General features: G+C 48.6%; 1 protein-coding gene across 1 annotated transcript in view; it reads left to right on the top strand.

Moving 5' to 3' along the window:
* Positions 1-5,948, top strand: part of anxa2 (annexin A2) — a 33,114-nt gene extending 27,166 nt beyond the window's left edge. Inside the window, exons 9-13 of the mRNA XM_033014763.1 lie at positions 279-372; positions 2,154-2,249; positions 3,981-4,039; positions 4,127-4,246; positions 5,727-5,948. Coding sequence (XP_032870654.1) covers positions 279-372; positions 2,154-2,249; positions 3,981-4,039; positions 4,127-4,246; positions 5,727-5,786 — 429 coding nt within the window. The 3' untranslated portion in view covers positions 5,787-5,948. The remainder of the gene's footprint in view (positions 1-278; positions 373-2,153; positions 2,250-3,980; positions 4,040-4,126; positions 4,247-5,726) is intronic.
* Positions 5,949-26,662: the final 20,714 nt, after the last annotated feature.

The raw sequence follows: 26,662 nt of genomic DNA, 5'->3' as shown, positions 1-26,662 counted from the left end.
CCAGTTCTATCCCACACACACACACACTGGGGACAATTTACAGAAGTCAATTAACCTACAAACCTGTACGTGTTTGGAGTGTGGGAGGAAGCCCGGAGCACCCGGAGGAAACCCACACAGGTCATGGGGAGAACGTCAAACTCTGTACAGACAGCACCCGTGGTCAGGATTGAACCCGGGTCTCTGGCGCTACGAGGCAGTAACTCTACCGCTGCGCCACCGTGCCGCCCAGATCTCTAAACTAAACTATGATCACGACTCTCACCTTTCACTCGCAGGCACTATTCGAAGCGACGAAGCTGAAGAAAGGAATGGACGTGGCCAAGTGGATCAGCATATTGACCGAGAGACATATCCCTCATCTCCAGAGAGGTAACAACAGCGCTTGGCAGAGTGACTTGCTCACACCTCAGCAACGGAGCAGTAACATGCGGACAGAAGTTGCTGGAAACTAATTTTCAAGAGAGATTTAGTTCTTAGGGCTAAAGAAATCAAGGGATATGAGGAAAAAGCAGGAACAGGGTACTGATTTTGGATAATAATAATAATAATGGATGGGATTTATATAGCGCCTTTCTAATACTCAAGGCGCTTTACATCGCATTATTCATTCACTCCTCAGTCACACTCGGTGGCGGTAAGCTACTTCTGTAGCCACAGCTGCCCTGGGGCAGACTGACGGAAGCGTGGCTGCCAATCTGCGCCTACGGCCCCTCCGACCACCACCAATCACTCACACACATTCACACACAGGCAAAGGTGGGTGAAGTGTCTTGCCCAAGGGCACAACGACAGTATGCACTCCAAGCGGGATTCGAACCGGCTACCTTCCGGTTGCCAGCCGAACACTTAGCCCATTGTGCCATCTGTCATGATCCATCATGATCCGTCATGATCCATCATGATCGGATTGAATGGCGGTGCTGGCTGGAAGGGCCGAATGGCCTACTCCTGCACCCATTTTCTATGTCTATGAAATGCGCAGCGGGTCAGGCAGCCTCTGTGGAGAGAGAACATAGTCGTACAGTGCCAAAATAGGCCCTTCGGCCCAACTCGTCCAAGATGCCCCATCTAGGCTAGTCCCACCTGCCCGCTTTTAGTTTAGTTTAGAGATACAGCATGCAAACAGGCCGTTCGGAAAACATGCAAACTCCACGCAGACAGCACCAGAGGACGGGATCGAACCCGGATCTCTGGCACTGTGAGGCAGCGGCTCTAACAGCTGCGGAACCGTGCCGCTCTTGTGAATCAATGGTCAGAAATAGTCAGAAATAAAGGGCCTGTACCACTTGCCGATTTATTTTTTTTCAGCGACTGCCAGCATCAATGACTGACGGTCACTGAATAATTAACGGCCGTGACGTGGCGTGATGACGTATGCTTTTTCAAGTGTCGCCGCTAGATTTCGAAATGTTCAAAATCCTTTGGCGTCGCTGATATGACGCCGGCAGTCGCTGAAAAATCGCCAAGTGGGACTGGCCCTTATGTTTTTTGGCCTAATGTTGCTGAAATCATTTGTACATTCATCAAGATAATGCTAGCAATGCACCTATCACCTACTGTAAGTGGTTCATTATCACTGGTTATAGACACAAAATGCTGGAGTAACTCAGCGGGACAGGCAGCATCTCTAGAGAGAAGGAATGGGCGACGTTTCGGGTGGAGACCCTTCTGTTGTTCTGACAGCAGTGATCCAACACAAGTCAAGTGAGTTTATTGTCATGTGTCCCTGATAGGACAATGAAATTCTTGCTTTGCTTTAGCACAACAGAACATAGTAGGCATTGACTATAGAACAGATCAGTGTGTCCATATACCATTGTATAAATATAAACACACATGAATAAATAAACTGATAAAGTGCAAATAACATATAATGGGCTATTAATAATCAGAGTTTTGTCCGAGCCGAGTTTAATAGCCTGATGGCTGTGGGGAAGTAGCTATTCCTGAACCTGGTCGTTGCAGTCTTCAGGTTCCTGTACCTTCTACCTGAAGGTAGCAGGGAGATGAGTGTGTGGCCAGGATGGTGTGGATCCTTGATGATACTGCCAGCCTTTTTGAGGCAGCGACTGCGATAGATCCCCTCGATGGTGGGAGGTCTCCATCAATCAGCAACATTCCTGTTCTAACCTGAATTTCTCTGTGTTTAGTTTTCCAGCGGTACAACACCTACAGCCCCATCAAGATAAATGAAAGTGTCAAAGACGACATCTCCAAAGACCTGAAGTGCAACTTGGTGGCCCTGGGTAAGACTCATCTCTTCACCTCCGCTGCCATGGCAGCTACATGGTGTGACTACAGGGGCTGCGAGTCGAATTAAGGTCTTCAGAAAACTGCCATCGCCAATGTACGATACGATAAGATAGAACTTAGGGTGGCACGGTGGCGCAGCGGTAGAGTTGCTGCCTTAAGGGCCTGTCCTTCTCAGCCCCATTCTCCTGCTTTCTCCCCATAACCTCTGCGCCCGTACTAATCAAGAATCTGTCTATCTCTGCCTTAAAAAGTATCCATTGATGGCCTCCACAGCCTTCTGTTGCAAAGAATTCTGCAGATTCACCACCTTCTGACTAAAGAAATGCATCGTTGACATTTAGTGGAAGATGAAGTCCAATAAAGACTGGTTAAAGATAGTCCAAGGGTGGCTGGGAGGTCAGGACCACCTCTAGTTGGTGTGAGGATGGTTCAGTGCCTGATAACTGTTCCCTGAATCTGGAGGTCTTCCTTTTTCACACTTCTGTACCTCTGGTGTGATGGGTGCAGGGAGAAGAGGGGGTTAGTGCTCAAGTTGCATGTCCCCTAAAATCATAAGGAATAGGAGTAGAATTAGGCCGTTCAGCCCATTGTCTTCTCCGCCATTCAATCATGGCTGGTCTATCTCTCCCTTGTAACTCCATTCTCCTGCCTTCTCCCCATAAGTTCTGACACCAGTACTAATCAAGAATCTATCTATCTCGGCCTTAAATATATTCACTGACTTGTGGCCTCCACAGCCTTCTGTGGCAAAGTATTCCACAGATTCACCAACCCTCTGGCTGAAGAAATTCCTCCTCATCTCCTTCCTCAAAGAATGTCCTTTAATTCTGCGGCTATGACCTCAACTCCTAGACTCTCCCACTAATGGAAATATCCTGGGGACATCCACTCTATCCAAGCCTTTCACTATTCTGTCTGTTTCAATGTGGTTCCCCCTCATTCTTCTAAACTCCAGCAAGTACAGGCCCAGTGTCGTCAAACACTCCTCATGGGTTAACCTACTCATTCCTGGGATCATTGTTGTAAAAACTCCTCTGGACCCTCTCCAGAGCCAGCACATCCTTCCTCATGATGTCCTAATTTGAGGAAGGACATCCTTGTGATTGAGGCGGTGCAGCGTAGGTTCATGAGATTGATCCCTGGGATGGCGGGACTGTCATATGAGGAAAGATTGAAAAGACTAGGCTTGTATTCACTGGAGTTTAGAAGGATGAGGGGCAGTTGTTTCTTGTAGAAACATATAAAATTATAAAAGGACTGGACAAGCTAGATGCAGGAAAAATGTTCCCAATGTTGGGCGAGTCCAGAACCAGGGGCCACAGTCTTAGAATAAAGGGGAGGTCATTTGAGACTGAGGTGAGAAAATACTTTTTCACCCAGAGAGTTGTGAATTTATGGAATTCCCTGCCACAGAGGGCAGTGGAGGCCAAGTCACTGGATGGATTTAAGAGAGAGTTAGATAGAGCTCTAGGGGCTAGTGGAATCAAGGGATATGGGGAGAAGGCAGGCACGGGTTATTGATAGGGGACGATCAGCCATGATCACAATGAATGGCGGTGCTGGCTCGAAGGGCTGAATGGCCTCCTGCTGCACCTATTTTCTATGTTTCTATATGGTGCCCAGATTTGCTCGCAGTACTCTAAATGCGGCTTGGACCAGCACCTTATAGAGTCTCAACGTAGGATCCCTGGTTGGTAACGGCCTCATTGTGTGTCTCTTCACAGTGCAATGCATCCAGAACACGCCCGAGTTCTTTGCTGACAAGTTGTCCCAGATTATCAAGGTAAAAGATCTCGGCTTTTCATAAATGCTTCCGTTAACACGAGAGTCGGTGTGTTTGGGAAACTAAACTTCACGTTGCGATCTCCAGGGCGACCTGAAGCGGGACGTGCTGACCAGGATCATGGTGTGTCGCTCCGAGATTGACCTGCTCAACATCCGCAGAGAGTTCAAGAAGAAGACCGGCAAATCTCTCCACCAATGCATCAAGGTGAGTGGCGGGCACGGCTGCTCTGTCCTTGCCTCTCCCCGAGGGAATGGCGGAGCTGTTCGTAAACCCTGGACCACCTCAACACTCTTGGAGAAGGTAGACAGTGCTGGAGTAACTCAGAGGGTCAGGCAGCATCACTGGAGAACATGGATAGGCAACAATAGGAACAGGAGTAGGCCATTCGGCCCTTCGAGCCAGCACCGCCATTCAATGAGATCATGGCAGATCATCCCCAATCAGTACCCAGTTCCTGCCTTCTCCCCAAATCCCTTGACTCCACTAGCCCCTAGAGCTCAGCCATGATCACAATGAATGGTGGTGCTGGCTCAAAGGGCCGAATGGCCTCCTCCTGCACCTATTTCCTATGTTTCTAAACTGCAGATGCATAGTTGTGTTACTACTCTTTTCATTGGATCTCTCCTATCTGCCTCGACCACCAACCGTAGCAGCAGGAACCAGCCACTCACCACCCTCTGTGTGAAGAAACTTGCCTCGTATATCTACTGCAAACTTCTCCCCTCTCACCTTAAAGCTGTGCCTCCAGTATTTGATTATTCCATCCATGGAAAAAGATTCTGACCATCGACCCAATCATCATTAACATCATTGGAGATACATTGGCTAATTGGCATCGGTAAACATTGTAAATTGTTCCTGGTGTGTAGGATAATGCTAGTATACGGGGTGAAGGTTGGTCGGCATGGACACGGTGGGCCGAAGGGCCTGTTTCCATGCTGTATCTCTAAATTAAATCTCACCGTGTGCACTGTTTTGGGAGGTTTAAGGGGGAAGAGGTATCAGACAAGCAATAGTATAGATAGACACAGAGTGCTGTTTCGCTGAACACCTTCACTCAGTCCGCCTCGGCCTACCTGATCTCCCAGTTGCTCAGCACTTTAACTCCCCCTCCCATTCCCACACTGACCTTTCTGTCCTGGGCCTCCTCCATTGTCAGAGCGAGGCCCAGCGCAAATTGGAGGAACAGAACCTCATATTTCACTTGGGCAGTTTACACCCCAGCGGTATGAATATTAATCTCTCTACCCCTTGCTTTCCCACCTCTCCGCTATCCTAGTTGTCGTACTAGTTTCACTGTCGTCCTGTCAAGTTCCACTGTCTGTATAACTCATTATCAGTCTGAAGAAGGGTCTCGACCCGAAACGTCGCCCATTCCTTCTCTCCATAGATGCTGCCTCACTCACGTGTTACTCCAGTATTTTGTGTCTAACTCATTATCTCCTTGCCCACAGCCAACAATGGACCATTGTGGGCTCCACCTCGCCTTGATTGTTGTTGCTTTCTGCATATCGTCCATTAATTTGTTCCAAGTGCCGTCTGTACCTCTCGTTCCCCTCTCCCCCGACTCTCAGTCTGAGGAAGGGTCTCGGCCTGAAACGTCACCTATGCCTTCTCTCCGGAGATGCCGCCAGCCCGCTGGGTTTTTGTATCTGACCATCATGTCCATGTCTGTGCGTTGCAGGTGGCCACCAAGGACGACCACGAACGTGTGCTGCTGGCCCTGTGTGCGGGCGATGACTAGCGACAGCAAGGACATGTCGCTCCCACTCCTGACCCGGGGAGGCTGGATGCTGCCAGGACCACTCCACCCCCCTCATCATCTCATCTAACTCCAAAATATTCCCGCAGTGTGCTCTCGTGAGATTGTGACCGATTGTAACCAGATAATAAATGTTTGAGAACACTTCTGTGTAGGCCGTGTGTTGTCAAATAGAGGCGATGTAAACTTGGGCAGTCTACACCCCAGCGGTGTCAATATTCTCTATCGTATCTGCCTCCACCACCACCCCTGGCAGCGAGCTCCACGCACCCACCCGCACATCTCCTTTAAACTTTACTCATCTGAACTTTATGTGCCTGTCCCACTTAGGCGATTTTTCAGCAGACTGCTGGCATCTGTCAGAGTGGCACACACACAGACGCACACAGACGCACACAGACACACAGAGACACGTAGACACGTAGACACACAGACGCACACAGAGACACGCACAGGCACAGGCGCAGACGCGCATGCGCAGACACGCACGCGGATACGGACACGGACACAGACACAGAAACACACACAGACACACAAAGACACATCTCCTACAAACCCCTCCTTCCTTAACCAGCCTGTTATGTAGGTGGGGGACAGGGCAAGAGGGGGGAGCGCTGTCTAAAAAATCCACTCGGTGCAAAGCCAATGTGATACAGACACACACCGCGATGAACAGGAAGGTTGGCGCTGTAAAAAGACGGCTAAAGCACCGTGTATGGCAAGTCCTTTAAAAGACGGGAGGGAAGGAGTGGAGACAACTTTTAAGAAGCCATCACACGGCAGTGAAGTTCGGCGGACATTATCATTACCAGTCGGTTATCCTTGGTTCTGAAAACTACTGCTTACCATTTTTTTTTCCCCCAATGAGCCAAAGAAATTCACCGGTCAGCACCGGCTCCAACCGACGAGAACCTCCGACCTCCTGGCGACCCACCTAAAAATTTGCGGCGACCATAATGAGGCCGCGACTAGTTCCCAGAATGCGGGAACTCCTCACGACCATGAAGGCGACTCCCCGGCAACCACCCGCGAACATGTGGCGACAGCATTCTCCTGCAGTCGCCTAAAAAGTCGCCTATGTGGGACAGGCCCATTACTCCTAGGCCCTATAGTCTTTGAAGTTCCTGTCTCCGTAGGTTTACAACTACATAAGCGCCTCATTCCCAGCGGTATGACTATTGATCTCAAACTTCCAGTAACCCTTCCCTTCCCTCTCTCTCCATCCCTCTCCCATCCTAGTTCACCGACCAGTCTGTCTGTCCTCCTGATTAAATTTTACCTCAGCATGCTTCGTTGTCCGCTTCCCCTAACTAACAACGATCCATTCTATATTTTCCTTTGATCTCTCGTTTTCACGCCTTACCCTTCCAGATCTCTATCTCCCTCTTCCCTGACTCAGTCTGAAGAATGGTCTTGACCTGAAAAATCACCCATTCCTTCTTTCCAGAGATGTTGCCAGTCCCACTGAGTTACTCCATCGTGTGAAGTTTTTCATCAGTGTAGTCCCATCCTACCACCGATACAAGGAGTTGCAGCAGCTACTTTACCAAGAAAGTGCCAAAGTGCTGGAGTAACTCAGCCGGTCAGGCAGCATCTCTGGAGAATGGAGATACTACCTGTTCCTCTGAGTTACTCCAGCACTGTGTGTTGGAGTAACTAAACCCGCACGCTAACACTTTCCTACACGCACGAGGGACAATTTTATATATACTGTATCTCAATAGACAATAGGTGCAGCAGTAGGCCATTCGGCCCTTCGAGCCAGCACCGCCATTCAATGTGATCATGGCTGATCATCCCCAATCAGTACCCCGTTCCTGCCTTCTCCCCATATCCCCTGACTCCGCTTTTTTTTAAGAGCCCTATCTAGCTCTCTCTTGAAAGCATCCAGAGAACCGGCCTCCACCGCCCTCTGAGGTAGAGAATTCCACAGACTCACCACTCTCTGTGAGAAAAAATATTTCCTTGTCTCCGTTCTAAATGGCTTACTCCTTATTCTTCCCTTTCAAAAACCCTGGAGCGTATTTCATTCACAAATTCATTCCCACCTCCTTGCGTATAACCTATTTGAACCCCTCCAATCTGGCTTTCGCCCCCTCCATAGCACAGAACTGCTCTCCTCAAAGTCCTCAACGACCTCCTCACCTCTGCTGACACTGGTTCCCTCAACATCCTCATCCTCCTCGACCTGAGTGCAGCCTTCGATACAGTGAACCATAACATCCTGCTCACCAGACTCAAAGACCTCGGCATTGAAGGTTCTGCACTCAGCTGGCTCTGTTCCTACCTTTCCAACAGATCCCACTTCATCTCTCTCCACAACCACACCTCTGCTACAGCCACAGTCACTCAAGGCGTTCCCCAAGGCTCCGTTCTCGGCCTCCTCTTCATCATCTACATCCTCCCCCTTGGTCAGATACTCCGCCACTTCAACCTGGACTTCCACTGTTACGCCGATGACACCCAGATCTACCTCGGCACCAAATCCCCCCACAACCCCCCCCCCCCCTCTCCCATATCAACTCCTGTTTGTCAGCTATAAAAACCTGGATGCAACATAACTTCCTCAAACTCAACAGCGATAAGACAGAATTCCTCCTCATAGGCTCCAAAGCCACACTCAGCAAAATCAATAACCCCACTCTCACCATCGACGGCACCACTGTCTCCCCATCTCCTGCAACCTTGGCGTGATCTTTGATTCCGTCCTCTCCCTTGAGCCTCACATCTGCCATGTCATTAAAACCACCTTCTTTCATCTCCGCAACATCGCCAAACTCAGACCCTCTCTCACACCTCCCGCTGCTGAAAGACTCATCCATGCCTTCATCTCCTCCCGACTGGACTACTGCAACTCACTTCTCCTTGGCATCAGCTCCACCTACATCAACCGACTCCAACTGGTCCAGAACGCAGCCGCCCGACTCATCACCCACACCAAATCCTGGCATCACATCACTCCAGTCCTCAAACAACTTCACTGGCTTCCCATCTCCCACCGGATCACCTACAAAATCCTGGTTCTCACCTACAAAGCCCTCCACCATCTGCCCCCCCCCATATCTCACTGGCCTCCTCTCCCCCTACCAACCCTCACGGTCCCTCAGAACCACATCAGCCGGTCTCCTCTCCATCCACAAGTCCAACCTCCGCAGTTTTGGGGACAGAGCCTTCTCCAGGGCAGCTCCCAGGCTCTGGAACTCCCTCCCCCAACTGATCCGCAAATCCGTGTCCCTCACCATCTTCCAGTCCCGCCTCAAGACCCATCTCTTCACCTCTGCCTATCCTTAGCCCCACGTCCCCCTCCCTTTTCATCTGTGCTTGAATTGCCTCATATTGTGTTTTGAATTGAATTCTGTCTTTAATTTGTGTACTAGTCATGTCTCTACTATTTATTTCATTCCACTTACATGTTTTTCCTCTACTTGCTAAATTTTTGTAAGGTGTCCTTGAGACTCTTGAAAGGCGCCCATAAATAAAATATATTATTATTATTATTATTATTCTTAAACTGTGGCCCCTGGTTCGGGACTCCCCCAACATCGGGAACATGTTTCCTGCCTCTAGCGTGTCCAAGTATCAAACCAATTAACCTACAAACCTGTACGTCTTTGGCGTGTGGGAGGAAACCGAAGATCCTAGAGAAAACACATGCAGGTCACGGGGAGAACGTACAAACTTCGTAGGCAGCAACCATAGACAGGATCGAACCCTGGTCTCTGGTGCTACCACTGTGATGCTGTTAATTTCTCCACAGTAATAAGCAGAGATGCTGGTGGAACAGCAGGCCTGAAGAAGTACCTGTCCCTTTACCCCCGCCCCCCGACTCCATCCAAGGACCCAAACAGTCTTTCCAGGTGAAGCAGGGATTCACCTGCACCTCCTCCAACCTCATCCACTGTATTCGCTGTTCCAGGTGTCAACTTCTCTACATCGGCGAGACCAAGCGCACCTCCGCTCAGTCCACCTTAACCTACCTGATCTCCCGGTGGCTCAGCACTCCAACTCCTCCTATTCCCACACTGACCTTTCTGTCCTGGGCCTCCTCCACTGTCAGAATGAGGCCTAGCACAAATTGGAGGAACAGCACCTCATATTTCGCTTGGGCAGCTTACACCCCAGCGGTATGAACATTGACTTCTCTAACTTCAAGTAGCCCCTACTTTCCCTCTCTCTCCATCCCCTCCCCCTTCCCAGTTCTCCCACCAGTCTTACTATCTCCGACTACATTTTATCTCTGTCCCGCCCACTCTCCTGACATCAGTCTGAAGAAGGGTCTCGACCCAAAATGTCGCCCATTCCTTCTCTCCACAGATATTGCCTGACCCGCAGGGTTACTCCAGCAGTCTGTTCTTTGCTCGACATTGATCTAATTGTGATTGTAATTAATTTTATTAGTCAAGTATTTAAACATACAATGAATTTGATTTGCCACCAGTTATACAAAAAAAAGCACCAAGATACACACTCACATAACAATTAAACATAAACAGCCGCCACGATGGCGTGTGAGAATCCCCAGGGTTTTTTTGGGGACCGCACGTTCTCCACTGTGATGGAAGGCAAATAACTTGTATCTTTTCTCCTCTATTTCTCCCGCGGTAGGGGCGAGCAAACCTCCGCAGTCAGCGGTCGAAGCTCCCGCAATCGGGGTGATCGGAGTTCCTGCAGTTGGAGCTCCCGCAGTCGATCCCTAACCAAGGGCCCGCCAGCTCCACAGTGTTAAGGCCGCAGTGCAGACGGATATACGAATGGAAAAAGTTGCATCTCCGTCGAGGAAAGAGATAAAAAATGTTTCCCCCCCTAATACAAAAACTAAAGGTTCACTAAAAACATACTAGTAGACACAGACCAAAATCACAAAACAAGAACTCAGACGAGACGGGCTGTGGACGCGGCTACCATGTACCTTTTGGGATCCATACTTGTTCTTGCCCCTTTGTTCTCGGCGACGCAGCCCATCTACAAGGGCCCGTCCACGGCTCTCGGACCTTGGTCCATCAGGCAGGAGTGTACCAACCCCCACGACAAGCACCACTCCAACATGGCCGCCCCCATGACAAGCACCACTCCAACATGGCCGCCCCCACGACAAGCACTACTCCAACATGGCCGCCCCCATGACAAGCACCACTCCAACATGGCCGCCCCCACGACAAGCACTACTCCAACATGGCCGCCCCCATGACAAGCACCACTCCAACATGGCCGCCTCCACGACAAGCACCACTCCAACATGGCCACCCCCACGACAAGCACCACTCCAACATGGCCGCCCCCATGACAAGCACCACTACAACATGGCCGCCTCCACGACAAGCACCACTCCAACATGGCCGCCCCCACACGACAAGCACCACTCCAACATGGCCGCCCCCACACGACAAGCACCACTCCAACATGGCCGCCCCCATGACAAGCACCACTCCAACATGGCCGCCCCCACGACAAGCACCACTCCAACATGGCCGCCCCCATGACAAGCACCACTCCAACATGGCCGCCCCCACGACAAGCACCACTCCAACATGGCCGCCCCCACGACAAGCACCACTCCAACATGGCCGCCCCCATGACAAGCACCACTCCAACATGGCCGCCTCCACGACAAGCACCACTCCAACATGGCCGCCCCCACACGACAAGCACCACTCCAACATGGCCGCCCCCACACGACAATCACCACTTCAACATGGCCGCCCCCACGACAAGCACCACTCCAACATGGCCGCCCCCACGACAAGCACCACTCCAACATGGCCGCCTCCACGACAAGCACCACTCCAACATGGCCGCCCCCACACGACAAGCACCACTCCAACATGGCCGCCCCCACACGACAATCACCACTCCAACATGGCCGCCCACACGACAAACACCACTCCAACATGGCCGCCCGCACACGACAAGCACCACTCCAACATGGCCGCCCGCACACGACAAGCACCACTCCAACATGGCCGCCCCCACGACAAGCACCACTCCAACATGGCCGCCCCCACACGACAAGCACCACTCCAACATGGCCGCCTCTATCTGCTCTCAACCACAGCCCGTCCATGCGAGGCAATTGGATGATCACTGCAACGCCGGCTCTGAAATGACAAACCATTTATTACACGGTTCTCAACGGGGAATAAGACCACTACATGCAAGTCAAGAAATGTCTGCTGTTTTATAGCAAGTGGCAGCCACCACAAAGGGCCTGTTCCCGCGCTGTGTCTCTAAACTAAACTGAACTTTATTGATCCCAGGAGGGAAATTGATCCGCCAACTGTCATAAAACACAAAATACATGAAACATGAAATTAAAGTGACGAGTGGAAAGGATTGGGGATGTGCAAAGATTGAGGGGGTGGAGGGGGGAGGGGAGACAGTCGACCCCACGACAGAAGGGAGAGGAGTTGTACAGTTTGATACCCAGAGGGAAGAAGGATCTCCTGTGGCGTTCTGTGCTGCATCTTGGTGGAACCAGTCTGTTGCTGAAGGTGCTCCTCAGGTTGACCAGTGCGTTATGGAGGGGGTGAGCTGCATGGTCCAGGATGCTCCACTTGAGGAGCATCCTCCCCTCCAGGTATCTATGCAGGAGGTGGAGAGATATGGGTTATGTGCAGGTGTGATGGTCTTCGCATCATGTTCAGCATCTCCTTGGTGGGCCAAAGGGCATGTCCTATGTTCCATGTACTATGACAGAGTAAAGAGGAGCATTGATGAGTCAGGTGGAGCGCATTGCGTTTTAATGAGTACAGGGTCAGTAATTGAGAGGATCGGACCATTACATTGTCCGATCTAATGCAATGTTCCCAGAAGGCCAGGTTAGCCACTTCATAGTGAATGGCAGGCCCCTGGGGAGTGTTCCATGGGCAGAGGGATCTATGAGTAGGAAGGAACTGCAGTTGCTGGTTTAAACCGAAGATAGACACAAAATGCTGGAGTAACTCAGCGGGACAGGCAGCATCTCTGGAGAGAAGGAATGGGTGACGTTTCGGGTCGAGGCCCTTCTACAGACGAAGAGTCTCGACCGGAAACGTCACCCATTCCTTCTCTCCAGAGATGCTGCCTGTCCCGCTGAGTCACTCCAGCACTTTGTGACTATCTTGGATTACTGTTGACAGAAAATGCTGGAGTAACTCAGCGGGTGAGGCAGCATCTATGGAGAAAAGGAGTGGGCGACGTTTTGGATCGAGACTACTGTGTACAGTTTTGATCACCAGGTTATAGGAAGGATGTTGTTAAGCTGAGAAAAAATGCAAAGTAGAGTTCAGGAGGCTGATTGTGATAGAAACATAGAACATAGAAAAATATGCGCAGGAGTAGGCCATTCGGCCCTTCGAGCCGGCACTGCCATTCAACATGATCATGACTAAAATCCTGCTTTCTCCACATGAGATAGCAATGTTACAACATTTTGAGATTTAAAAAATCAAGTCTGTAATTTATCCCATCAAATAAAGCATAAAAAGAAGTTTAATTTGACACCTAATTCATATCTTCAGTATTAAAAAAGTTAAGGCCATTTTCATACTGAAATTAGCATCTTGTTCGCTATTGCTTTTCCATTGACTTAACACAAAAGCTGTGATCAAGGACAGTCAAATGGCCATAACTTTATTAAAAATTAAGAGAACTGAAAGAACTGAACAGTTATTATAGATTGAAGCATTCTAAATCAAATATGAAACAATCTTACTTAGATGACTTGAAATCAAAGCATATAATTAGTTAGTTACCAAATTGTAGCTAATTACAAAATTCAATTACTAGATCTAAACATCTATCAATTTCTTAAGAATAGATGAACATTTTTAAATAGCCTAAGTGTCCAAATAACATTCACACAATAATTCACAATACAACATAATTTTTAAATCTCATTGTCATGGATTTATAGGCCAAATGGAAGGAATTTAATGTTTAATACCTGTAAATTAAGGGTCATTTAAGTCATCTTGCCTGTGGGTTTTTCTGGAACGCGATCATTTGGAACGTTGCGATTGCGGCGAATTTAAACTCCATATCGGCAGGAAAAACACTGCCGGTTCGTGTAGGGAAAAAAATCACCGTTTCGTAACGTAAAATGTGAATTAAAGGCATCTTAAGGACCACTTTTATACATAAAATAAACGCCTTTCATTTACCTGTCCCCTACGTGAAATCCGTCCCCGTTTCTGGCGTTGACGGCTTTAGTAGCAGATTTTAAAATGACTCCAGCGCTGAACATGTCGGGCGATTTAAAAAAAAAAATACGCAGAACGCCCATCGGAACGATTCTTCAGCAAAAGCTTGCACTCCAACCAAATATAACCCAGGACAAGGTAGGAAAAAAACACGTTTTAACCCCGCCCCCCCCTCAAAGGCGTCAAAATCGCGCACACGGCCAGTGGCAGAATTGCAGCACCGCTGAAGGTAAGTATTGTAACATACATACATACATATACCTTGATTCCATTAGCCCTAAGAGCTAAATCTAACTCTCTCTTGAAAACATCCAGTGAATTGGCCTCCACGGCCTTCTGTGGCAAAGAATTCCACAGATTCACAACTCTGTGGGTGAAAATGTTTTTCCTCGTCTCAGTCCTAAATGGCCTACCCCTTATTCTTAAACTGTGACCCCTGGTTCTGGACCCCCCCCCAACATCGGGAAAATTCTGAGGCTGTGACCTCTGGTCCTAGACTCTCCCACGAGTGGAATCATCCTCTCCACATCCACTCTATCCAGGCCTGTTGGGCCAAAGAACCTGTGTGAATGCTGCACCACTCAATAACTCTATGAACAGGTTCAGATTCTTGTGAGTCTGAACCGCAGAGGCTGTAATCCTGGGGATTTTTAGAATTGGACCCACACAGGGACTGTGCACCCTTCTGGAGAAAAGAAACTGGAGACGTCCGTCATTGTTAGGCTGGGACCGTCACGAGACTGTACATCCAGGGAGGACACTGATAGCATTCGCTGCCAGCTCAGAGACCTGTGACTGTTGTTCAATTATGAAGGATTTTGATGGAGTGGACGGGGAAGGTTTATTTCCTCTGGTTTAGGAGCCGGAGACAGGGATCATCAATTTCCACCTGTCACCGGGAGAATGAGGAGAGAATGAGGAGAAATGTCTTTACACAGAGAGTTGCTCGTGCGTTGCTTGCTTGACGACAGGGGAAGGTGGAGGCACAGACCATCGCATCTTTAAGGTAAAGTTAGATAAATATTTGAAGTTGTGAACGACACAGTGAGAGAGAGATGCGCAAGTGTATTTCTGTGTGTTTCGTTTAGTTTAGAGATACAGTGCAGAAACAGGCCCTTCGGCCCACCGAGTCTCTAGATCAGGGGTGGGCAACCTTGTTCTGCATTGGGGCCGGGACGCATGTCTGTGAGCAGATGGCGGGCCGCATCTATCACGTGTACGCACGGATCCCGCCCCCATCCCGCACCGGGTGGCAGGCATCAAATCACGTGTTCACAGAAGGTGCGCGGCCGTGCTGGCGGCTTTGCGCAGGATGCGGTACGGCCAGAGCTCGGCGCTCACGGGCCGGATGATCACGGGGAAAAAAATCCGCCTGCGGACCGGATGATTTCGGGTTACGGGGGCCGTAGGTTGCCGAACCCTACTCTAGATGTACACAGTCTCTTGCCCAGAGTAGGGGAATCGAGGACCAGAGGACATAAGTTTAAGGTGAAGGGGAAAAGATTTAATAGGAATCTGAGGGGTAACTTTTTCACGCAAACGGTGGTGGGTGTATGGGACGAGCTGCTAGAGGAGGTAGTTGAGGCTGGGACTATACCAACATTTAAGCAACAGTTAGACAGGTACATGGATAGGACAGGTTTGGAGGTATATGGACCAACAGGTGGGACAAGTATAGCTGGGACATGTTGGCCGGTATGGGCAAGTTGGGCTGAAGGGCCTGTTTCTACACTGTATCACTCTATGACTCTGCGTCAACACTGACCAGCGATCCCCGCACACTAACACTATCCTACACACACCAGGGACAATTTACACTTACACCAAGCCAATTAACGTACAAACCTGGAGTGTGAGAGGAAAGCGAAGATCTCGGAGAAAACCCACGCAGTCACGTGGAGAACGTGCAAACTCCATACAGACAGCGCCCGTAGTCAGGATCGAACCTAGGTCTCTGGTACTGTAAGGCAGCAACTCTACTGCTGCACCACCATGCCAAGATGCTGAGGAAAGAGCTAGGGTTGCCTCAATGGGCCGAGTGGCCTATTTAATCGCTGTACTCCTCTGTTGTTTTATTGCCTCTGTCAGGTCTATGCAGGTTTGTTTTTGATATTTAAAGTAATTGCATGTTTAAATATTTATTAATATGCCTCTTGGCATGGGAATTGTGCTGCGTATAATATGGATGAATGCACAGTTGAGATTTCAATATGACCTTCAGATTAAGGCTCTGTGGACAAGTTGCATTACTCTGTATTACTGTGTGTTTTGGACGACACGATCACAGTAAACAGAGCTTACGCCTCACAGCGCCAGATATCCTGGTTCAATCCTGACCTGGGGTGCTGTCTGTGTGGAGTGTAGAAACATAGAAAATAGGTGCAGGCCATTCGGCCCTTCGAGCCAGCACCGCCACTCAATATGATCATGCCTGATCATCCAAAATCCGTACCCCGTTCCTGCTTTTTTCCCTGTATCCATATTTTTCCCTAGAAGTAGAGTCTCGAGGCTTGGCAGTGGCTGAGGAAGTGTTCTGTGCTGGCGATAGCAGCCAACATGCCCCAGCTACACTAGTCCCATCTGCCAGAATTTGGCCCATATCCCTCCAAACTTGTCCTATCCATGTACTTGTCTAACTGCTTAGACAATTGACAATAGACAATAGGTGCAGGAGTAGGCCATTCGGCCCTTCAAGCCAGCACCACCATTCAATGTGATCATGGCTGATCATCCCCAATCAGTACCCCGTTCCTGCCTTCTTCCCATATCCCCTGACTCCACTATTTATAAGAGTCCTATCTAGCTCTCTCTTGAAAGCATCCAGAGAACCGGCCTACACTGAGTCTGAGGCAGAGAATTCCACAGACTCACCACTCTCTGTGAGAAAAAGTATATCCTCGTCTCCGTTCTAAATGGCTTACTCCTTATTCTTAAACTGTGGCCCCTGCTTCTTAAATTTTGGGATAGTGTCTGCCTCAACTACTTCTTCTGGCAGCTTGTTCCATACACCCACCACCCCTTGTGTGAATAGGACAATTGGTCATATTCAAGGGTAGAAAAAGACACAAAGTGCTGGAGTAACTCAGTGGGTCAGGCTGCAGCTCTGGAGAACATGGATAGGCAACATTTCGGGTGGAGACCCTTCATCAGACATGGATAGGAATAGGTTGGGAGAGAATGTGTAGGAAGGAACTGTAGATGCTGGTTTAACCCGGAGATAGACAAAGTGCTGGAGTAACTCAGTGATCCAGGCTGCCTCTGGAGAAAAGAAATGATGATGCTTACCTATTGAGGTTGAGGGAGATATGAGACAAACATGTCCCATTCCAAACGGGCCAGAAGTGTGAAAACGCGCACCTCCAGATTCAGGGACAGTTTCTTCCCAGCTGTTATCAGGCAACTGAACCATCCTACCACAACCAGAGAGCAGTCCAGAACTACTATCTACCTCATTGGTGATCCTCAGACTATCCTTGATCAGACTTTGCTGGCTTTACCTTGCACTAAACGTTATTCCCTTATCATGTATCTATACACTGCAAATGGCCCGATTGTAATCATGTATAGTCTTCCCGCTGACTGGATAGCACGGAACAAAACATAGAAACATAGAAACATAGAAAATAGGTGCAGGAGTAGGCCATTCGGCCCTTCGAGCCTGCACCACCATTCAATATCGGGATGACAGATGGCACAATGGGCTAAGTGTTCGGCTGGCAACCGGAAGGTAGCCGGTTCGAATCCCGCTTGGAGTGCATACTGTCGTTGTGTCCTTGGGCAAGACACTTCACCCACCTTTGCCTGTGTGTGAATGTGTGTGAATGTGTGTGAGTGATTGGTGGTGGTCGGAGGGGCCGTAGGCGCAGATTGGCAGCCACGCTTCCGTCAGTCTGCCCCAGGGCAGCTGTGGCTACAGAAGTAGCTTACCACCACCGAGTGTGACTGAGGAGTGAATGAATAATGCGATGTAAAGCGCCTTGAGTATTAGAAAGGCGCTATATAAATCCCATCCATTATTATTATTATTAATATGATCATGGCTGATCATCCAACTCAGTATCCTGTACCTGCCTTCGCTCCATACACCCTGATCCCTTTAGCCACAAGGGCCACATCTAACTCCCTCTTAAATATAACCAATGAAGTGGCCTCAACTACCTTCTGTGGCAGATAGTTCCAGAGATTCACCACTCTCTGTGTGAAAAATGTTTTCCTGATCTCGGTCCTAAAAGATTTCCCCCTTATCCTTAAACTGTGACCCCCTAGTTCTGGACTTCCCCAACATTGGGAACAATCTTCCTGCATCTAGCCTGTCCAACCCCTTAAGAATTTTGTATTTTGTAAGTTTCTATAAGCCCTTAAGAATTTTCACTGTATCTCGGCACACGTGAGAATGAACTAAACAGAACTGAAACGTAGGTAAATGGGATGGGTGTGCGTGGTCCTGGGCCTGCTTGTGTGCTGCATAACTCCAGGAGTGTGGATCTGTGATTTCCACATTGTCTTTATCCATCAGTCTTACCAGGGATAAGTCAGGCACCCGCACTTCTTACAGATTCCTCTTGAGGGCAATAAGACACAAAGTTCTGTAGTGTGATGTCTTCACAGAGGTAGTGTTGGCCTCTGTGTGAGAGAAAAACAAAGGAGCAGAGATTGCCTGCAAGCACCTACTGATTGGAGCTCCCATTTAATTGGAGCCCTGCTGACAGGTTGCTACCGATCTCATCTCTGAGATGTGGCCGGTTTGCTGGCTGCTCCTTCTCTGTCTCGCCCACTCCCCTCCCGATCTGAATCATTCTCACGGCACATTGTTAAGCCCCTGTCCCACTGTGCGAAGTAATTCGAGAGTTCTCCCGAGTTTCCCCCGATTCGAACTCGGAGAATTACGGTAATGGCCGTCCGTAGTTACTAGGGGCTCTCGCGGAGATATTTTCACACTGTTGAAAAATCTTCATGAGTTTACCACGTTTCCCGGGTACTTGCCGTTAGCATTACGAGCCGCTAAGAGGCGTCCCGAGCTCCGACGTACCCGCTGCGTACATTCTGTGTACTTACCACGAGTTCGATTTTTTTTTAAACTCGGGAGAACTCTTGAATTACCTCGCACAGGGACAGGGGCTTTAGCGTGGCTCAGGGTGGCGGGAGATTGAGGTAACGATGGTGGCAGGTACCCACGGGAGCATGTTGGTTGGCACGGTGGTGCAGCGGTAGAGTTGCTGCCTCACAGCGCCAGAGACCCAGGTTCGACCCAAACCACGGTTGCTGTCTGTACGGAGTTTGTACGTTCTCCCCCGTGATCTGCGTGGGTTTTCTCCGGGTGCTCCGGTTTCCTCCCACACTCCAAAGGCGTAAAGGTTTGTAGGTTAATTGTTTTGGTTTAAATGTAAATTGTCCCTAGTGTGTGTAGGATAGTGTTAATGTGTGGGGATCGCTGGTCGGCGCGGACTCGGTGGGTCGAAGGGCCTATTTCCGCGCTGTATCTCTAAACAAACCTAACAAAAGTAAGTGGGAGTCGTAGAGCTGTACAGCACGGAAGCAGGCCCTTCAGCCCATCTTTAGCCAGCACAGCCCATAGCTGTTGAGTGGTCCACAGTGATGAGGGAATGCTGGTTCCAAATAGAGTCCTAGTGTCAAACAGGCCCTTCGGCCTGACTTGCTCACATCAACCAACATGTCCCAACTCTGTCCCAACTCTCAGAGGATGGTGGAGGCCGGTTCTCTGGATGCTTTCAAGAGAGAGCTAGATAGGGCTCTTAAAAATACCGGAGTCAGGGGATATGGGGAGAAGGCAGGAACAGGGTACTGATTGGGGATGATCACATTGAATGGCGGTGCTGGCTCGAAGGGCCGAATGGCCTACTCCTGCACCTATTGTCTATTGTCTATTGTCTATAACTACACTAGTCCCACCTGTCCACGTTTGGCCCATATCCTAAACCTGTCCTATCAGTCTGAAGAAGGGTCTCGACCTGAAACATCACCCACTCCTTCTATCCAGAAGCTGCCTGTCCCGCGGAGTTGCTCCAGCATTTTGTGTCCATCTTCATTTTAAACCAGCATCTGCAGTTCCTTCCTATAACTATCCATATGTCTAATCGCTGCTTAAATGTTGCGATAGTCCCTGTCTCAACCATCTCCTCCAGCAGCTCGTTCCATACACCCACCACCCTTTGCGTGAAAAAGTTACCCCTCAGATTCCAATAAATTCTTTCGCCCCTCACCTTAAACCAACGCCCTCTGGTTCTCGATTCCCCTACCCTGCATAAATGACAGTGCATTCACCGTATCAATTCCCGTCATCATTTTGTACACCCCCTTAGACAGCCTCCTACGCTCCAATTGAAAAAGTCCTAGCCTGCTGAATCCCATCCTAAATCTCAGACCCTCGCGTCCTGGCAACATCCTTGTGAAGAGGCTTGGACAGAGTGGATGTGGAGAGGATGTTTCCGTTAGTGGGAGAGCCCATAGGTCCAGAGGTCGTAGCCTCAGAAATAAAGGACGCTCTTTTAGGAAGGCGATGAGGAGGAATTGACTTAGTCTGAGGGTGGTGAATCTGTGGAACTCATTGCCACAGAAGGCTGAGGGTGGTGAATCTGTGGAACTCATTGCCACAGAAGGCTGAGGGTGGTGAATCTGTGGAATTCATTGCCACAGAAGGCTGAGGGTGGTGAATCTGTGGAATTCATTGCCACAGAAGGCTGTGGAGGCCAAGTCAGTGGATATTTTTAAGGCAGAGATGAGATGGACAGATTCTTGATTAGTACGGGTGTCAGGGGTAATGGGAAGAATGGGGTTAGGATGGGGAGATAGATCTGCCATGATTGAATGGTGGAGCAGACTTGATGGGCCGAATGGCCTGATTGCTCCTATTACTTATGACCTTATGACCTAAATCTTCTCTGCATTCTTATCAGTTTAGATTCCTGTAGGTTAGTCATTGTTAGAATTACGTTAGATGTAAATTAGTATTATTGGGTTAGTTAAGTTAATTGATTATTTACTATTAAAATATAATGTAAGGCTTTCTAAAATCAAAAGATTTTTATATTTTCCAGTCCATTAATATTTATTCCATGTTCCCAGACCGATTTTGTATCTGTAATCTTCAGCTTTGTTTTGTTCATCTTTGAGTTCTCCGTTCAAGGTGAAAGCTGTACTGTGCGCTTAAAAACACATTCCAGGGAGATAACATGTCTGGCCAGTGTCTGTAAAGGGATTCCGCCATCTTAATAAATGCAATTTCTTGCAGTTTAAAGAGTCTTCTGAGTCAGTGTGCTTTCTGGAACGTATCTTCAATGTAGTTGATCCAGGAACATGTGGATGGTGATATTTACACCCAGGAACTTGAAGATATCGACCATCTCCAGTTCAAGACCAATGATGCTGACTGGAGTGTGTGCACCACCTTGTATCCAAAGTAGACATCCGTGTGCAGTACTGGTGTTGAGAGTTCTCGTGCCAGATGTTTTGTCACCTCTCCTCATTGACTATGGTCTATGGGTCAGGAACAGGTCTATTTAGACTATAGAGATACAGCGTGGAAATAGGACCTTTGGCCCACCGAGTCCGCGCCGACCAGCGATTACTCCGAGTAGAATGTAGGAGGAAACCCAAAAACCCAGAGAAAACCCACGCGATCACATGGAGAACGTGCAAACTCCATTCAGACAGCACCCGTATTCTGGATAGAACTGGGGTTTAGTTTAGTTTCGAGATGCAGCTTTGAAGCAGGCCGGGGTGGGAGATTGCAACCTTCACGCTGTTTCGGTGAATGCAATCAAGTAAGATCGAATAGAACAAGTTATCTGACAACTTTAGGCTGTGCACGCCATACGCAAGAAGAAACAGGCCCTTCGTCTACCGAGTCTGCACCGACCAGCGATACCCACACACTAGCACTAGTCTACACACTCGGAACTATTCATAATTTTAACAAAGCCAATTTAGCCTACAAACCGTTACATCTTTGGTGTGCATGAGGAAACCGGAGCAACCGTAGAAAACACACGCAGGTTTCCCAATCCTCTGGCTTCCGGCTACTCTTTGCTGTGTTATACATCTTTTCTTTTAGTTATATTCTCTCCTTAACTTCTCTTGTCAGCCACGGTTGCCTCCTACTCCCCTTAGAATCTCTCTTCCTTTTTGGAATGAAATGATCCTGTGTCTTCCGGATTATGCCCAGAAATTCCTGCCATTGCAGTTCCACCGTCATTCCCGTAATCAGGATGGAACCCGAGTCTCTGGCGCTGTAAGGTGGCAACTCTACCGTAGTGCCACCGTGCCACCCCATCTATTGGACAGGTACATGGATAGGAAAGGTTTGGAGGGATATGGGCCAAAGGCAGGCAGATGGGACAAGCGTGCTCTATGACTCTATGGCTCCAGGTAGAGGATTCTGTTTGTAATGGAATGTGCTGACTCCTAGCTTGGAAATGAATTAGATTAAGATTAGGGTGTTGAATGCTGATTTACAATCTATACATAAGAGATAGACACAAAAAGCTGGAGTAACTCAGTGGTCAGACAGCATCTCTGGAGAATAAGAGTAGGTGACGTTTTGGATCAAGACCCTTCTTCAGATGTGACGTAGGTGTCAATAGACAATAGACAATAGGTGCAGGAGTAGGCCATTCGGCCCTTCGAGCCAGCACCGCCATTCAATAAGATCATCCACAATCAGTACCCCGTTCCTGCCTTCTCCCCATATCCCCTGACTCCGCTATCTTTAAGAGCTCTATCTAACTCTTGAAAGCATCCAGAGAATTGGCCTCCACTGCCTTCTGAGGCAGAGAATTCCATAGATTCACAACTCTCTGGGTGAAAATGTTTTTCCTCATCTCTGTTCTAAATGGCCTACCCTTAATTCTTAAACTATGACCCCTGGTTCTGGACTCCCCCAACATTGGGAACATGTTTCCTGCCTCTAGAGTGTCCAATCCCTTAATAATCTTATATGTTTCAATAATCTTATATGTTCTTGTTATCCACGTGTTCCAGCGTAGGTAGGACTAGGGAGGTACTGTCTGCCGTGGACCTGTTGCAACGCTAGATCAACTTGCACCATGACCAACCTCTCAAAGTGCTTCATGCTGTAATCAGACACCACTATCTCTTAAGATGTTCCCGATGTTGGGGTAGTCCAGAACATGTTCCCGATGTTGGGGGAGTCCAGAACCAGGGGCCACAATTTAAGAATAAGGAGTAAGCCATTTAGAACGGAGACGAGGAAACACTTTTTCTCACAGAGAGTGGTGAGTCTGTGGAATTTTCTGCCTGTGGAGGCCGGTTCTCTGGATGCTTTCAAGAGAGAGCTAGATAGGGCTCTTAATAGCGGAGTCAGAGGATGTGGGGAGAAGGCAGGAACGGGGTACTGATTGGGGATGATCAGCCATGGTCACATTGAATGGCAGTGCTGGCTCGAATGGCCAAATGGCCTACTCCTGCACCTATTGTCTATTGTCTAAGATCACAGTGGCCATTCGACCAGACAACCTTCCACATATTCCCATCTCCACCCATTTCCACTTTCCGAAGAGAACGTTCCCTCCGCAACTCCCTGGTCAACTCATCCCTTCACACACAAACCTTCCCCTCCTCTCCAACCACAGAAGATGCAACACCTGTCGCTTTACCTCCCCCCTCGACTCTGTCCAAGAACCCCGACAGTCCTTTCAGGTGAGGCAGAGGGTTCACTTGCACCTCCTCCAACCTCATCTACTGTATTAGCTGTACAAGGGCTGCAGATTTACTCCTCAATCTCAGCGAGACCAAGTGCAGACTGTGTGATCGTTTTACTGGACACCTTCACTCAGTCCGCCTTGGCGTACGTGCTCTCCCGATTGGCAAACAGTTTGCTAAACCCTTGCACTCACACACAAACCTTTCTGTCCTCGGTCTCCTCCATTATCAGAGTGAGGCCATACGCAAATTGGAGGAACAGCACCTCATATTTTGCTTGGGCAGCTTACAATTTTGATTTGTCTAACTTCATCACGCTTGCATCCCCTCTCTCTCCGTCCCTCCCCCACCCTAGTCGTCGTACTAGTTTCACTGTCGTCCTGCTGAGTTTCACTATATGTGTAACTCATTATCACCTACCCCACTGCCAACAATAGACCATTGTGGGCTCCAACGTTCCTTGATCATCATTGCTTTTTGCATATCATTCATTCATTTGTTCTATGTACCATCTATATCTCTCATTTCCCTTTCTCCCGACTCTCAGTCTGAAGAAGGGTCCCAACCCAAAACGTTACCTAGAGACGCTGCCTGACCCGCTGAGTTACTACAGCTTTTTGTGCCTATCTTCAGCATGGAAACATGTCTTTTGGATGAGCGAGTCTACGATGACCATCGATCACCCACTTTGTCACGTGTACATGTCTAGGTGACATTTAAGGTCGGGCCACTTCTTCAGACTCTTGCCTGCACCACCATCTTGTGTCTGGGGCCTACAGCTCCCAGTTTAGACACAACCAGGATTACAGGTACCTGCACTCAATCCACCACTGTTTACACCAGCTTTGAGCGTCACGGTAGAGTTGCTACCTTACATCGCCAGGTTCGATCCTGACTATGGGACCTATCTGTACGTTGTACGTTCCCCCTGTGAACTGCGTGGGTTCTCTCCGGGTGCTCCGGTTTCCTCCCACACTCCAAAGACGTACAGCCTTGTAGGTCAATTGGCTTGGTATAACTGTAAAATTGTCCCTAGTGTGTGTGTGCAGGGTAGTGTTAATGCGAGGGGGTCGCTGGTCGGCGAGGACTCGATGGGCCGAAGGGCCTGTTTCCTCGTAGTATCCCTGAACTAAAACTCAAACTGAAGCGAAAGTTCTCCCTGCGTGCCCTGCGTTCTACTGGCTGCGATGTGCAGGCTCCAGCAGGCCCGCGCTCTGACTGTCCCACAGCCCCGGGCCTCACTCACCCAAACCTACAACGGCCCACAACTTTATTTCACTTCTTTGTTAGTTCTGCGTTTTTCCTTTTTTCTTTTTTGTGTCTTTCATCAAAATTCTTTCTTTTCTTTTTCTTCTCTTCTTTCTTTCCCTTTTTTTCCTTTTTCCTTTTTTCCGATTTAGTTATTAGTGTGTAAAATGTTAAAATTGAAGAAGTACGAAAATTATGTCGATTACTTTCTCTTTGTACAATTGCCTCTAATAAAATAAATAAATAAAATTTAAAAATAAATAAAAACTTTACTTCATCGACGCCAAAGTTCTCTGTCTTCAATGTACTCTTGTTGCTGGGTCCCCTCAGTTGTGAACTAGTGAATTCTAAAGTTTGGAATTTCTTCCCATCTAGGTTGAGTTATGGAGACCTAGAGTGATGGAGTCCTCGTTTAGTTTAGATTATTATTGTCACGTGTACCGAAGAACAGTGAAAGGGTTTTTTGTCACGTGGTCAGGATGGTTCAGTTGCCTGATAACAACTGGGAAGAAACTGCCCCTGAATCCAGAGGTGTTCATCACACAGCATGGAAACAGGCCATTGGGCCCAGCATCCATGACAACCAAGGTACCTTCTCTGAAATAGTCCCAATTGCCCGTGTTTGGCCCATATCCCTCTAAATCTTTTCTATCCATGTGCATGTCCAAGTTTTTTTTAATGTTGTTCTAGTAGACAATAGACAATAGGTGCAGGAGGAGGCCATTTGGCCCTTCGAGCCAGCACCGCCATTCACTGTGATCATGGCTGATCATACACAATCAGTACCCCGATTCCTGCCTTCTCCCCATATCGCTTGACTCTGCTATCTTTAAGAGCCCTATCTAACTCTCTCTTGAAAGAGAATTACCTGCCTCAACTACCACCTCTGGCAGTTCCATCCATACACCCATCACCCTGTGGGAAAACGTTGCCTCTCAGGTTCCTATTAAATCTTTCCCCCCTCACTTTAGCCACATGTCCTCTGGTTCTCGATTCCCCTACTCTGGGTAAAAGACTCTACTCTATCCGAGGAGGGGTCTATCCATGGGTTTTGACCAGACCGATCATATTGATTAACGGGATAGTTTTGAAGGGCATGGGATCTAACATCTGCTCCTCTGTCAGAGAGTCAATGGCACAGAAACAGGCCATTCAGCCCAGCTTGTCCATGCTGACCAAGATGCCCCATCCAAGCTAGTCCCATTTCCCATCTGTACGTCTTTGGAGTGTGGGAGGAAACCGGAGCACCTGGAGAAAATCCATGCAGGTCAAGGGTACAAACTCCATATAGACAGCACCCATAGTCAGGATTAAACTCAGGTCTCTGGCACTGTGAGGCAGCAACTACAACGCTGGGCCACTGTGCCGCCCACAGATTCTATACCCAATACGCTGACTCATGAAGGCCAGCATGCCAAATGCCTTGTTCACCATCCTACTGTATGTACTTGTGAGTCCAGTGAACTTGAATATACACATCAAGTAAGATTTAGCGCTTGGGACTAATGGAATCAAGGGATATTGGGCAAAGCAGGAGTGGGGGTACTGATTTTGGATGATCAGCCATGATGATATTGAATGGCGGTGCTGGTTCGAAGGGCCGAATGGCCTACTCCTGCATCTATTTTCTATGTTTCTTAGACTCTTGTAAATCATTGACTTAGATTGTAAGCTCTCCAATTTTGTTAAATAACCCCTGGTTTGTTTTTATCTGTTCTGCTAGTTATGGCCTCTACAAATGAACCGATTAGTCGA

Source organism: Amblyraja radiata, chromosome X (genome assembly GCF_010909765.2).
Source record: "Amblyraja radiata isolate CabotCenter1 chromosome X, sAmbRad1.1.pri, whole genome shotgun sequence".
Taxonomy (NCBI): domain Eukaryota; kingdom Metazoa; phylum Chordata; class Chondrichthyes; order Rajiformes; family Rajidae; genus Amblyraja; species Amblyraja radiata.
Note: the sequence above shows the minus strand (reverse complement) of the source record. Positions and strands in the feature narration are given on the sequence as shown.